Below are 16,145 nucleotides of genomic sequence, written 5' to 3'. Positions count from 1 at the left end.
TTTTGTTCAGTGTTGGGCAAAAATTTTTGACAGCTGCCCACTCACTATTTTGGCGCACTGCTCACTTTCACTTTTTGACAGTCACGCGACAAAATTTGGGAACGTAGCGCACCGAAACTAGTAGTTGCGCTGCAGTCTAACATGAAGTTCCGCCGCCGACCCAAAGGTCTCTCAGTGTATAATACTGTTCGACAGTACTGATTTTCCGTGTAACTTGTACTATTAGGAACTCCGGCATTTTACTGGCTCAGTACGTGCAATGCGGTAGTAAAACAGCTGCTATTATGACTGTTTTAAGGTTAAACTACTAATACAGTCGTTGATAAGTTGATATGATTACATCAAATTGAAATAATTTTACTTTAACTTTAATTTATTATTTAATAACATTCTATATTCAATTCTTTAAATATGTCAATGTTTTTCTAATCCCATCATAGTTTAGAATTTAGGTTATATGTAAATTTAATTCGGTAGAAAATCTTTACTACCTATTACCGTTTCCAAATATTATGATAAATTATTATTTAATAAATATACAAATTACAAAATAAATGGATTAACACGAATTCGCATGAAAAAAAGTAAAACAGAACTATTTATTCTAACACATTTCAAGTTCATGTGAATACATAATTATTGTTGTTAACTAATATCAAATTACAGACTAAATCCTTAAAAGTAAATTTTATTTCTTATTTCAAATTAAAATTCCAACTTCCTAATTTGTCTATTTCTAATTTTTCTTTCCAAATTTTAGATTTCGAAATTATATAGTGAATGTTTAGGGGTTATGTTTCTCCAGCGCAGCGTTGCTTTATTACTGGTCTACTACTGGTCGGAACAGAAAATCCGTACCATTACATTATTGATTTTCAGTCGTTCTGGTACAAAAGGTCCAATGCAAAAGATCCAAACCAAAAGATCCAAAAAATTAAAAATCCAAAAGGACAAAAACTCCAAACAAAAAAAATATTTTCTATTGTTTTTATTTTATTTTTTTTAATTTAAAAATTGCAAAAAAAATATATGTTCTATTGTTTTTATTTTGGTATGAAGTTGTTACAGAAGTAATCTGAATGTCATTAAATTTGTAGTCTGCATTTTTGAACATTACATATTCCAAATTTTTAGTTTATTTTTAAAATGGCTACTGCGAGTCAAAATTTAGAAGTTGAAGTAATAATGAAGGGTAGAGTTCGATATTTACATGTAAATGGTTTTTTATATACAAAACATTCAAGTGGCGTTGAAGGAAAAATTTATTGGCGATGTAGAAGTAAGGGTCAGTGCGGGGCAAGAGCAACTACAATTACTACCGGACATACATTGAATCTTGTTTCTGGAGGAGAAATGTTACAGGAAATGTACAACAATCCAAACGACGATAGTATTCGAGAAGCGTCACGAAGCATGTGCGCTTTGGCGTTTGTACGACCGGAAGATGTGCCTGCAGTTTTTGACTTGTTCTTGGATCAAGTACCGGAGGATTTTGTACCTATAGCGGAATACTTTGAGGTTAAAAATTAAATCTGAATTTTAAAAATTAAATTAAAGAAATATTTTATTTAATACATTGCAATTTTTCTTTAGGTGTGGTATATTCGTGGAAAACCTGCAAGAGGCAGAAGGAAAGCCGTTTCCGTTCGATATGCCCCTATATTATGGAATCATTATCAAGCTGTCAATCAAAGAATTTCAAGAACTAATAACGCGTCAGAGGGCTGGCATAACAGATTTCAAGTTGTTCTTGGTCGATATCATCCTAGTCTCTATGCTTTTCTAAATGAATTACAACAAGAACAGGGCGACACAGAATGCATGATTAATCAGCTCAATCTGGGTCAAAAAATACGAACACTACCTACAACGCACTTTCAAAAGATGGAGGAAAAAGTTATTAGTATTGTATCACAGTATCAAAATTACGTTGATGAAAATCGAGAAATAGATTACATTAAAGCGCTTGGACACCATTTGCATTTTTAAATAATTTTACATATTTTGGACAATTTGCAATTTTGGACTTTTTGTACTCTTGGATTTTTTGTACTTTGGATAAAAAAATTTTTGGACCTTATGGATTAGACCTTTCGTCTTGGATCTTTCGGATTGGATCTTTTGTACCCCAATCTTTTCAGTACTTAGCCCAAGCCAGAAGCGTTACCTGCCGATGTTGGACACGTAATAGGCCAATATGAAAGTCAATACTTGTTAAAATTTTTTCGTACTGAACCAGTAATGTGCCTATAGTCAATTTCTACCTGGGTGATTACATATGCTTAATACATCAGTGAATTGAATAGAACAAAAAATACAAATTAGAAAAATCTTAATAAGTAATTTTAGTTATAACTTGATTACTTTTTAATATTTAAAATGTTTTATGCAATTATATCATTAGAATTGTACTAAATATGGAAAATATGAAGCACTTTGCTATTAAATTTTATTTTTTATTGCATTGAAACATCCGGGTCCCTCGGACCCACCTTGTGCGCGCATTTCAAAAATCGAACTCGAGCCTGTGAGGGTTAATAGCAAAGAAATGGCGACTGTAAAAAAATCTCGCAAATCTGGTTGACATGATATCTCCAGCCAGAAGAGACAGAATCAAAAAATTCAAACGGCATATTAAAATATAGGTAAATGGTTACAGCCTGAACTCAAATAATAATTTTTAACCTGTTTTTTAAACAATTTTAGTTGCAAAAGAATGGTTAAAAAAGTAAAAAGTCCGCTATTTTGTTATTTTTCAATGAAAACTTTTTATTTTAGTTCAGGCTGTAACCACTTACCTATATTTTAATAATCCTTTTGAATTTTTTGATTCTGTCTGCTCTGACTGGAGATATCATGTCCACCAGATTTTCGAGATTTCTTCTACAGTTGCCATTTCTTTACTACTAACAACAAAAAATATAGAAAGAAATTTTTTATATTTTGTTTAATATATGTGTAATAACATGTAAAAATTGTAAAATGTTTAAATAAATTTCACTATAAAAAAATTCTTTAAAATACGTGCAAAACATCCAGACTACCCTCTTAAACCCATTTTGGGCAGGGGGGGAAGTCCGTTTTACAGAGAATGCCCTAAATTAATTAAAATATCAAATATTTTAAAAACAATCTTTTTGACATGTCGAAATTAGACTTCTTTGCTGTTTAGATGTTACATTTCACTTCATCATCAAATGATATGTTTTGTGTCCACAACTCAGCTAATATCTTTGTCAACTTTTCAGGACATTGAAAAAAAACAGAAAACAGTTAATACAACCTATCATTTATCAATCATGATCAGAATAGCAATAATCTGCTTACTAATTTCAATGACCAGAAGCCGAAAATGCGAGTTCAGTATTGAGGAGGTGAATGAATTAAAACAAGCTTTTGTTGATGCGGGTAAGCAAATGGAAATAGAATCTCGAGGTGGAAGGAAAAATGCGGCAATTGTCATAGGAACCGCAATGAGTGGAAAAAGTACACTAATTAATTACTTAATAGGCAATCAAATGGAAGGTTACAGAGGGTCTAGTCGATATGATCGAATAATAATAAGAAAATTTGACGTAAATTCTACAGGACCAGAAATTAGTAGTGGATTATTGCCAGTGACTAATATTCCCTCAAAATGGAACTCAAAAAGGACAGAATTACAGAATTTGACAATCTGGAATACTCCTGGATTTCAGGACATTAGAGGCCCACTTCAAGATTTAAAAAATTCTTTTTATCTGTACCGTTTGACAAGAAGAATGAAATCTGTAAAATTTATTTTAGTTGTTAACTTCTATGACATTGAAAGTGATATCAACGAAAATTTTATTAGTCTTTTAAATAATCTTGAAAAATTTTTCAATGGCAAGTTTAAAAATTTTTTTTCAAGTATATCAGTAATTTTCTCAAAAGCACCTTACAATTTTCGTGAATTTCCAATCCGTTATGAATACATAAACAACAAATTAAACAATTTATTATCACAATCAAGAACTGAATTTAATCTATCTAATGATTCAAAAGACTTTATACAACATGTAGTAAATCATAACAAGCAAGTTGCCTTCTTTAGGAACGCAGAAGTCATAGGTAAAGTGAATTCTTCTATCGATGAAAATATTATTCAAGCTATTAGAAACACCAGAAGCATAAACAAGAAATCTCTCCAGGATGTATCTTTCTCATTTTCAGCAGGAGCAGAAGTTTGCTTGCGTGATACCGAAGATTTATTGTTTCAAAATTCAGATATAAAAAAATTAAATGTTAGAATAAAGAAATTCTTCATTGAAAAGTCAAATTATTTGTTGAAAATCGGAAACCGTGACATAAATAAATTAAATGAATATAAAATCTATTTAAGTAAAATGGGCGAAAATATTAGTCCTGCTTTAAATAAAAATTCTGATATACAGGTTAAAATTCAAAGCTTGAAAGGAATTGATTATAGTTTGCAAAAATTAATTATGGAGCAAAATTATGCGAATAAAATAAAACTAATTAAATTTAGTGCTTTTATATTAAGATCAAGTAAAATATTAATATTAAATTACTTATTTGATGCTCTTCTCAATGTTGCACATGCAAAAATCAAGAAATTAATTCCATTATCTTTACTGCTGATGAAAAACATTACAACAAATACTTATGATAAAGTAATTACAGATGTGAACAAGTCGTCTCAAAGAAAAATTAGAGATTTATCAGAAAAAACACAAAACCTGGAAAAATCTGAAACAAAGAAAGGCTTTTGGGAATTTATTTTTCAACAATGTGCAGACGTTATTTAAGTTTCACCTGGGTTTTAAGCGGCAGCTCGGGGTGTGTCTGAATGATAAAATTTAATTTAGTTTTAAAATTGTCAATAAGTTCTACAAAATTATCAGACGGAGAAAAATAAATTAGACCTAACACAAAGCACATGTTAAACGAGCGTACTTTAACAATAATATGACTTGCACAAATAGATATCTTTGTTACCTGATATCTTTTAGGGTTAAATAAAAGCAAAAGGCCACCTTTTGCTCTTCCAAGAATTTTTGATTTAATCGCCGGTGAAACAATTGAAACAAAGTCAGAAAGCTGTTGGCACTTAAGGTCAGATTTAATAGACCACGTTTCACAAATATCACCCTTATTCACTTGATTAACGATGTCTGAAATATTCCTAACACCATGAACATTCTAAAAGATTATCCTCGCCTCCCCAGAATCTGTCTTAGTCTCAGCAGAAGAAGAAAAGGCTCTAGAATACCCCAGGGGCAAAGCTGAAGATCGCTGCTACAATTCTGATGAAGAATCCTCTTCCATTTAGGTGCGCTGTTTTGTGGCATTTCCATCCCCAGTCCTAGTCAAGACTCCAGGAGAAAAATAATTTTCCAGTGTCTTAGTAATCGGAGATTTTCCATTGCTCAAAAGCAAGTCTTTGTAAGAACGACCTTTTCTCTTAGTTAGCGTTGTAGTAGTCGAATCCGAGGAATGAGAAGCTCCAGGTGTAGCAGTTGACGCTGGTGGTCCTACAGAGTCTAACAGAGATTCCAATTTCTCTTTATTAATTATTAAATCGTTCAGATAAATTTTATTACCTCTAAGAGACACCTTATGACCAGCATCACGCAACTATATTTTTGAGTGTAGCTGAAGACGCATCTCCCTCTCCTCCTTCGATCGATCATTGATGATAATGTAATTTAATTTTTTGACTTTGTTGACTTTCGAAAAAACATTTCTCACCCATCTCTCCCCATTAAATTTAATCAATACCAGGCAATTTCCAGGAAATTTACCTAAGCGAAAGATCTCATCGAAAGCTGCATCAGGGATTATTAATCACACTTTTGTAAAAATATTTTAAACAGTTGTAAACAGATTATTACACTGTAAAAAATTTAGGGAGTTAACGGACACGGGAGTTGGGAGTGGAATTTTTTCAGTTAAAAATCAACTCCAAAAGAGAGTTAATTTACTAACTCCCTTCATCAACACCCGCGCGAGTTATTTTTTCCTTGGGGAGTTAGCATTTGGGTGTGAAGTTTTAACTCTCTTTATTTACTCCCTAATGGGTGCGACTTTTATAGAATCCCCTGGGGAGTTAAAATTTAACTCCTTTTTTTACAGTGTATTAATGATAACAGAGTCCTCCAATTTAAAAAGAACAATGTTTTCACGTCTCTGTTAATATTCAAATGAGGAAAGATTATTTTCAATCTTAGTTATAGTCGAAAACAACTTGTCCCATCTCTCTTCATCTTGGGTCATTTTCACAATTAGTAAACGACAAGGCCGTTGACAATGTAAACACCAGAGACAGTGATAGAAGTTTATCAACCAGAATCACAGATTACAGACAGGCGAAAATCATTCAAAAAGAAAATAAATGACCCGTTTGTCCATAAAACAAATTTAAATAAAATATCGAGTACGAAATTCCATAAACATATAGTTAGGTCCACTTGAAACAAACACATCACAGAAAAAACTTCACATTCTGCACTTATAAACAAAAACAGTAACAGTAAAATTTTATTTATTGCACTTTTCAACTTTTCACTTTCACAAGCAAACAACAACAAAAAATATTTTATCCTTATTAGGACAGATTGCTTTAACCACTTCAGCGGCATGGCGTTCCAATTGGCGTCGCGTGAGTAGGTGACAGAAGCGGCAAAAAATGCGAAAATGGCGTTCCAATTTAAACTTGATTTCTAAACTCTGTAAACAAATTAAGTTTACCAAACCAAATGTTTTTTATTATTTGATATTATGAATCTTAAATTGATTTTCAAAAATTCAAATAGGCGGATCCAATATTGTGAACTATTTTGGGTGAATATTGGAATGCCATTCGTAAAAAGTGTTAAAAATTGGCTACATTAAAACCTTTATAAAACCATTTAACACCTCCAAAAAATAATTTTTTTTGGTCTATTCATCTTCATTTATCTTAAATAATAAGAATATTCAATTTTGGCAAGTTTAACTTGACTACAGACTTTTAAAATCGAGTTCAAGTAGGAACGCCATTTTCGCATTTTGTGCCGCTTCTGCCACTTACTCATGGAACGCCAATTGGAACGCCATGCCGCCGAAGTGGTTAACATAAAAGCCGTAAAAAGTAAGTTCACAAGATATTTAATTAATTTTAAGAAGTTTAAAACAAACGTTTAGTAAACAGATAGCGAGCTGACATTCAAAAACGTCTGTATTCTCTGGGGACGCATGATTATTCCCCAAATGTCATTTTTCCGAAATGTCATTTTACGGAACTGCACTTTTGCGAATAGTCATTTTTGCGAAAAGCCAATTTTGCGAAATGTCACTTTTGCGAATTGTCATTTTTGCGAAAAGTCATTTTTACGAATTGCCATTTTTGCGAATTGTCATTTTTGAGAAATGTCATTTTTGCGAATCGCCATTTTTACGAATTGTCATTTTTGCAAATAGTCATTTTTGCGAAAAGTCATTTTTACGAATTGTCATTTTTGCGAAAATTCCTATAGTAAACTTGTATGCATATATAGATTCACTATAGGGATTTTCGCAAAAATGACAATTCGCAAAAATTACTTTTCGGAAATTTGACAATTCGTAAAAATGACAATTCGCAAAAATGACTTTTCGGAAAAATAACTTTTCGAAAAAATGACTATTCGCAAAAATGACAATTCGTAAAAATGTCAATTCGTAAAAATGGCGATTCGCAAAAGTGACAATTCGCAAAAATGACATTTCTCAAAAATGATGTAACGTACTGTAACGATGATGTCATATTCAAAATATTTCGAATTTCTATATTTTATACAAAAACATATTTTCAGGAAAATATCTAAACTGAGAGAAGATAGTTGTAAGCCTAAAAATCAATACTCTGAAATTTGGAGTTTTAATCTTAGAGTATACTATCTTCGTCTCCACACACAAATAGATATTTCTTGAAACTATGTTCTTTTAGTCTATACCGCTAAAAGGAAGATAAAATTCCTTTAAGATAAACCTTATTTTTTTACAACAGTCCCTTTTTACACAACTTCATCAAAATATGTTTTCATGAAAATAATATTACATTCTTTAAAAATATATTATGTTTGAATTTGAATAATGTTAATAAGATTCAAAATGTCAAATTAATTAATTATTATTATTAACAATAAAAATTATTTACAAAATAATTGTTTTTAACAAATTACAAATATTTCTAACTATATAAAATTGAAATAAATTAATTCATTAATTTTGATGTTTTGAATATTATAAACAAATAATTAACAATAAACAATTAACAACAATTAGAGTTAATTGTTAAACAGTTTAAATATTTAAAACCGAAATTATTAAATAACAATTTTGATTATTTGTTTTATTAATAAATAGAATGTTTAAACAAATTATCCATAGTTTATTGTTGGAGAAGCTGAAAAGGAGAAGAAAAGGAGGAGTAGTGTTGGGAGCAGGAAGGGTGTATTCATTGGCTTATGCTGATGACGTGGTGCTGATGGCGGATGACGAGGCGGCTATGAGGCTATTGATGGATGAGTTTGGAAAGTATGCAAGAGAGAAAGATTTTTTTTTTTTCTTAAATGACTTGAAGCTAGGCCAACTGTCAGAACACACACTCTTATATACCAACTACTTTTTGCGTTTCTACAGAACGACTTTTTGAGGTTAGGAGTACTCGCATTTGCCTGGACCACCCGTCAATGGGTTTTCTCGCCAGAGAAGAGGAAAACTGTAGAAAACCTCTCCTGAGTACAACCGGTTTATCGACAGCCGAGTTTTAACGGTGTGTACTGGACAATAATCGACAGTGCACATCATTATACCTCGACGTCAAACCTCCCGCTCAGATTATCTCACGTGCCGGAAAAATCCCAGGCTAACGGGCGCGAACCAAGTACCCTTGGTCCGCCCATCGAGCCAGGCATTTATCCGACCGAGCTAATCTGTCGGTATGAGAAAGATTTGTGTGTGAATGTGGAAAAAACGAAAGTAGTTAGATTTAGAAAGAGGAGAGGGGGGAAAAAGTATGATTGGAAAATGAATAAAAGGGAAGTAGAAGAGGTAGATGAGTTTTGTTATTTGGGTTTTTGGTTTGAATGGAATGGAACGCATGAATTGAATGTTAAAAGAAGGGTGGAAAGAGCGAGTAGAGTGATGGGGCAAGTATGGGGAATAGGAGAAAGAAGGTTTAAGGATAATTGGAAAAGGAGAGTGTGGTTGTTTGATGTACTGATTTGGTCAATAGTGAGTTATGGAGCGGAAGTGTGGGAATGGAAGGAATAAAAGAAAGTGGAAAGCATGCATGAAAGATTGTTGAGATGGGTGATGGGGGTGAGTATGTATTGTCCGGGGTATATGTTGAGAGAGGAGTTAGAGAAAGAGAAAATGGTTGTAAGACAGAGAAAGAGAGCATGGAGGTTTGAAGAGAAGTTGAGACAGGGAGGAGGAAGTGATTTGGCAAAAATGTGTTTAGAGAAAATAGAGGAAAGGGAGGCAAGGGGTGCAAAGGAAATGACGAGATGGGAGAAAATGAGAAGAAAAGTGAGAAAAGATAAGGGTCAAAATGGAATAGGGGTGGAGGGGGTAATGGAATTAAGGTGGAAAAAAGGGATAAAATCGGTGGGAGAAAATCGGGAAGTCAAGGTACAACAGGTGGTACCGGATGGTAAAGGGAGTGGGCATTCAGAAGTACCTGAGGAGAAGTTGGAAAGAGAGTAAATGGAAAAGTGTAATAAGGTTTAGAATGGGTGAGGGTATGAGTGAATGTAGATATTGGATGAATGAAGAGGAGAAACTGTGTAGAGTGTGTGCATTTGAACTGGAAGATTGGGGACATGTGTTAGATAGATGCAAAAGGAAAGAAGAAGAGTGTATGGGAATGGATGAAAGAGTGAGATGGATTTTGGATGAATTTGGACAAGGGGAGGAATGGATGAGGGAATTAGAAGCAAAAAGGAAATTGAGTAATTTTAAATAATTAAAGTTAAAGTATTGACGAAGCCATAAAGGGCATAAAGGAACAGGAAACGGAAGCCCTGGCACTGGTCGATATAGATTAATATAGATAGATAAGATTAGTTAATAGTAAGATGATAGATTTAAGTAAGCAGAATATCGACGATGTAATAGGTTAAGTTAGGTTAAGAAATTAATGTAAAAAGGATCCTCGAACCCTGCATGATTGTAGCTGGGAGAGTACAATATATATATATATATATATATATATATATATATATATATATATATATATATATATATATATATAGTTTATTGTTAAATAAAATGTTAATTAACAAATTATTATTATAACTATTAAGTAATAAAATAATAATCGAAATGTTATCGAATTAGTTATAATTAACAAATAATTATTGTAATCATTGATTTTATTGTTGTTAACTTTAATAATTATGAATGTTTAAACAAATTATTAACAATCAATACTTAAATATTGTATTAATTAACAAATTGATTAGACAATTATTGAATAACGTAAATTTCATCGAATTGTTTGTATTAACTAAATAATTAATAATTTCATAATTGTTAATAATAATAATTGCAATTGTTAAATTATTTATTATAAACAACCGTATATTATTATGTTAAATATTTAAAATTTAGAAATATGTTAAAATTAAGGAAACATGCTATTTCTGTAAATTCTAGAAATTGGAGTTGGAAGGGAGATGAAGTTGAGGAACGATAAGACTCAGTCCCTTTTCAAAGATCCTCCTACGCTTAAAACTGATAAAAATGGGACAGACCCAAAATTCGCCTATCAGGCCCATTTCTTAATGCATTTTTCCTCTATTTTCTTTTTTTAAACCAATCCTAAAAATACTCAACCTCTTTTTCCCTTTCTATAACTTTTCCTTCCCTGAATTTTCCTCCCTTAAGAAAATCGGTAGTGGGAACATTGACATAAATATACGTGTTCCTTAAGGAAAAGTCAGTTCTCGAAAAGCTATCAACTCAAATAAGAGTTCTCTCAAAATATTCTAATTCTTCAAGTTCAAGTTCAAAATATTCTTAATCTTCAAATTCAAATATTCTAAATCTTCAATTTCAATTTCTAAATCTTTTCAAATCAAGTTCCAATTCGAATCTTAAAATTATCAAAGTTTAAAATTTACTCAATGGATCTCGACTTCATCTCTGTTCCAGTTCCAGTTCAATTCTGCGATTGAACTTTAATTATATTAAAAAGTGAGTACAAAATTAATCTTGCTGTGTTCTTTCTTTTTCTTCTTTCTTTAAAACATTCCTAACTCCAGAAAAGTTTCATACGTCTTATGCGAATGTATGGAATTATTTCTATTAATTTTGTTATCATTTCTTCATTAATTGAATCAATTAAAAGAGGTAATAATTGAAAGTATTCCCAAGCTATTGAACGCAAGTCTAGGCTTAAAATAATAAAACATAATTAAATTTAATTAAAATTTAATATTTATTTAAATTTAAAAACAAAGTACTGTTGCGAACCATAATTTTATTATTTTTGGGACGTAACAATTACAATTCGCAAAAATGTCAATTCGCAAAAATGACTTTTCGCAAAAATGACTAATCGTAAAAATGACATTTCACAAAAATAGCTTTTCGCAAAAATGACATTTCACAAAAATGTCTTTTCGTAAAAATGAGTATTCGCAAAAGTGCAGTTCGGTAAAATGACATTTCTGAAAACTGACATTTCTGAAAACTGACATTTGGGGAATAATCATGCGCCCCGTCAAAACTTTGTCCAACCCAGACTAATCTCCCCTACTCATTTCTGTGAAGAAATTAATCACTACTCTCATTGACAGTTATTAGAGTTTTTACGCACATTAAGAAAAAAACAAATTATTTAGAGCTCTGAATATAGCATTGAATATTTTGCTTCTAGTCATGATTAATTTTCTCAGAGCTCTGAGTGCTGTATAAAACTATTTTAATATTAATGAATAGGCGGTTTATGGTCAGGTTTTTGTCGCCCGAGATTAGTCCAGATAAATCTGAAATCAATACGGTTTGTATACAACTAGTGAATCCGGAATTAGTCCGAAATAGTCAAAAATTAAACCGGACAATTTAATGAATGTTAATAGAAAAATAATTATACAAGTTACACATATTAATTATTATTACTTTATGGTAGATTCAACATATTTTTCGATATACCTATCGCAATTTTACTTACATTAACTTAAAATTTCTAACGCTTGGGGATTCGAACCTACATTCGAATACGTATGCTAAGAATCCGGTAATAATCGGCCACTCGAATCATATTATATCCCTGCTAAAAATGTCGGACTAATCCGGATTAAATCCAGGTATATTAGTGTGGATTAGTCCGATAATTGTACGAAAATTATCCGCATTAATCTAACATTAATCCGAGTGAAATTGTGAATCCTAAATCAGTCTGGTGTAATCTTAAATGTCTCTGAATTAAGTCCGTAATTATCACGCAACAATCCGAAATTATATCCGTTAAAAAACTCATCTAAAATAAATACGGAATAATCCGGAATCAATATGTAAAGAATACGAAATCAGTTCGCAATAATCCGAATTTAATCCAGTTAAAAAATGAATTATAACTATAATTATAATTTTCTATGACAAAAACCTGACCAAAACCAGATTAATTCCGGATTTAATAATTTCACATTTGCAAGTTGTGTATTATCAGACTAACTTCGGACTAGATCGGACTAACTCCGGATTAACTGATGGTTATACACAAACCGCATTGGGTTTGAATTTATCCGGACATATTCCGAGCGAAAAAACCTGTCCATAAGCAGACTGTTTCGGATTAGCTGCGGATTCACTGGTTAAACCAACTGGATTACTTCTGCATTTACTAGTTGCATATGATCTGACTAACTTCGGACTAAACCAGACTAATTACGGATTCAATAGTTATAAAAAACGGTATTGATTTCAAACTTAATTTATGGTGAAAAAACTCCACAATAAACCGTACTCTTGCGAACAAATACCTTTAGTTACATCTTCAGGGGACCCAAATAGGCTAAAATACTTTTCGCGATGAGAATAAATCCAAAAAATATACTTAAAAGTTAAAATTTTCTTTTACGTAAAAATTTACAAATGTAGGGCTAAAACACATTTACATTATGGACATTTATTTAGAGTGCTAAAACCCTTCTATAGTCGAAACTGCAATGCTCTAACTATTTCCGTTCGAAAGATAATGAATTCTAACTGTTTTGACTGCGTTTAACATTTAGCCGTCTCTCCTATCAAATAAAATTTTTCTTGGGAAGCAATATTATAACTTTCAGTTCTAAGTCTCAAATTTTGAAATAAAAACTTTATTGTTTTCAATTTATGATTCACTTTACCAACTAATAAAAAAATTTCTTTCTTTTAATCTATACACGTTGCACCTGTAGCTTTTTTATTCGTCGACAGTACATAAGAATTAGAAATATTTTTAAAGTATAATATTCAAGGTGAACAGTAATATAATGTTTCAAAATTACGAAATATTTTTATTCGTTGCATTATTTTCTTAGGACGTAGCATTCCGTTTAAAACATATATTAAAGTTAGCTGATTGTTCTTTTGTATTAAATACACAAATAAGTTTGACGGGAAGACGGTAAGCATTTACTACTTTAAAAAACTAATTATTATATATTTAAATATTCCTACTAGTTAATAGTTAACTGTTCTCTATAAATTTTGAATACAATCTTTTAGAATTATTTTAGATCCTAATTTTTCTGAAATTTGTATTTTTCAATTTGACATAGGTATTGAATTCATAAATAGTCATTTTACTATTCTGGTCATAAAATCCCTGTGTCAATTACAATAGTGGTTGATTAATGCTTGTGATATTGGCCCCCCACTTACAAAAAATTAAATTTTTTTAGGGTTTTAACTTCCTCTACATAGTTCTATAGCTCCTTGCACTTTACACAAATGATAATAAAATGATGAAAAGTCAATTTATTCCTGGGGGACAACGTTACGCCATCCCTCTCTTTTGTAAAAATAAATTTATTTGTATAAGTTCTGAGTAGTTTTAAAAGTGTTGTAGAGTTCCCTGCACTTTATTTAACTCCTTGACAGTCCATGGCCAATATAAAGTCAGAATAAATCGTGTCACCTTTGTGTCTGTGGATATGGATATAGACAGGCGTTTATGTTAAATATTTTGTTCTCCATATTGGATCTTCCATTTCGAATTTTAAAAAACTAATACTTGATTCGTATTCAGCGTCCCCAATAACCCCTGTACAACGAGTTTCAAATTTAATTATTTACTTACTAAGAAACTAAAACAATTTTGGTTGTTTCAGAGTATAGCATTTTTGCTTTCTTAGACAAAATGCGAAATAGAATTTGATAATGAAAAAATAATTTAAAAAAGCAGCTAATAGTATTTGCAATTCCTTATTTATAAATAAAAGATTATTTCAAGACTTATTAATTATTATATTCTTTTATTTGCTTTTACCAAAAACTTAAAAATGTTCTGGCCGAAGTTCTGGCGGTGGTTACGGAGTGTAGTTTTGTCTCCTTGACAGCTCGAAAATATGCTATAATCCTAATATTATTATAATATATTTTTTAAACAAATAGTCAATAGTATTTGCAATATTTGAATAAAATAAAAGAAAATATTAGAAAAGCTATTAATAATATTTATCATTTTTTTTAACAAAATTCAGAAGTTACTGCGGTTACGGAAGGAAGTTTACTTTATGTCGATAAACGCTGCAATAAAAATTATTCATTAAATTTACATGGAACTCGCAATTTTCTTATTTACCGAAAAATAAGAAAAAGTCACAATTGTGTTTAAAAAATCGGCTATATCAATAGTCGAAAATAAAAACAATTATTTACCTTCCAAAAGTATAGTTTCATGTCTTTTTATGGATGAAGAAAATATTTTTATGTCATTCTTGAATATTTTTAAATATATATTCACAATTTTCCATTTTATTCAGTACTTTCGCTCACATAACCTCTAAATTATTTGTGAGCTGTAGACGTATTTATCTAACATCAGTTTTACAAAATTCAAAACGGCGGATCCAATATGTCAGACGAATTTTCTAAAATGATTGAATTTGCTGGAAACTTGGTGTTTAAGCCAATCCGGTTAATTTTTTGTTTTGTTGTCTGCCATTTTGAATTTTGAAAAACTGAGGTCAGATTTGTAATCAGCAACCACGGAAACCTTAGATTTAGACCCAAATAATTGAAATCTCGTCGACGGCCACATGGTTTAGGTAGAACCCTAAAAAATTGGCTACCGTACACCAATAGGAACATCTTTTGGTACACAAACATAAATGAAAGTAAAATATTGAAGTATGTATTATATATCTAATATTGTAAGTTAAAGTATGTAATAAGTAAAGGAATAAATTTTTAAAATTAGTTCCTTTACTTACACTGTAAATAAAAGGTTCTAAATTAGAGCTGATTTTCGGTATTAAAATAGAATCAAATGACGATTTAGTACCCAAAATTGGTACTAAATTAGAACCTTTCTTTTTACAGTGTTATTGCTTATAATACACTGGAACTCCCAAGAGAGTCCGACCCAAGAGAGTCACCAGCTGTGGTCGCGGCGTTTAGAGACGTCAGGGGGGTACAGATGGACGGGGTCAAAATCAACTAACGAAAAGCAGGAGTGAAAATTTTAAGTGTTCCTTCAAGGCCCTGGTTATTTACATATTTAAATCCTATTTTTTTAAGATTTTTTTGTTTCAAACTTTTTTTCACTGTTAAATAAAATTGATCAAATTGCAATGAATTGATACCAAACATTTTTTTTTATAATTTAATCCAAATTTTTAGTAATAGTTTGATCAAATTTTGTATTTATTTAATATTTTTGAGAAAACGGTTTATTTAATTAATGCAAATAATATACTTTATTTGAACATAAAATTTGTTAAAATTGTTAAAATTTGTTAAAATTTGTTTGTTATTTAAAAAAATTTTGAAAAAACTGGACGAGATAAATAAATTGTTAATTGAAGAATAATTAATTTAAATAATAATAATAATAAAATTCTGTTTTTATACTCTCTGATCCTAAATATGTGAAACACACGTTTTTTTTAAGAATATTGTACTCCAAGTTTTAAATTATAAATAAA

General features: G+C 30.8%; 2 protein-coding genes across 7 annotated transcripts in view; both read left to right on the top strand.

Moving 5' to 3' along the window:
• The window catches only part of LOC122510021, a 49,825-nt gene that overhangs the window by 14,425 nt on the left and 19,255 nt on the right, over positions 1 to 16,145 (top strand). For 4 of the 6 annotated variants that reach the window (XR_006302405.1, XR_006302403.1, XR_006302402.1 and 1 more), the window contains exon 2: positions 3,249 to 4,821. Coding sequence is in view for 2 of the 6 variants with exons in the window: in XM_043624408.1 (XP_043480343.1) it covers positions 3,300 to 4,790 (1,491 nt within the window). In the remaining 4 variants the exon portion in view is untranslated. Of the gene's footprint in view, positions 1 to 3,248; positions 4,822 to 8,394; positions 10,239 to 16,145 lie in introns of those variants that run through there. The other 2 variants (XR_006302404.1, XM_043624407.1) reach the window with 2 other exon arrangements.
• On the top strand, positions 664 to 2,626 carry LOC122510030. The gene is made up of 2 exons (XM_043624417.1): positions 664 to 1,518; positions 1,594 to 2,626. The coding sequence occupies exons 1-2, from the start codon at positions 1,147 to 1,149 to the stop codon at positions 1,987 to 1,989; spliced, it is 768 nt and encodes a 255-aa protein (XP_043480352.1). The 5' UTR covers positions 664 to 1,146; the 3' UTR covers positions 1,990 to 2,626.

This window comes from Leptopilina heterotoma, unplaced genomic scaffold (assembly GCF_015476425.1).
Source record: "Leptopilina heterotoma isolate Lh14 unplaced genomic scaffold, ASM1547642v1 Lhet_65, whole genome shotgun sequence".
NCBI lineage: Eukaryota > Metazoa > Arthropoda > Insecta > Hymenoptera > Figitidae > Leptopilina > Leptopilina heterotoma.
This window is presented reverse-complemented; position numbering and strand designations above follow the sequence as displayed.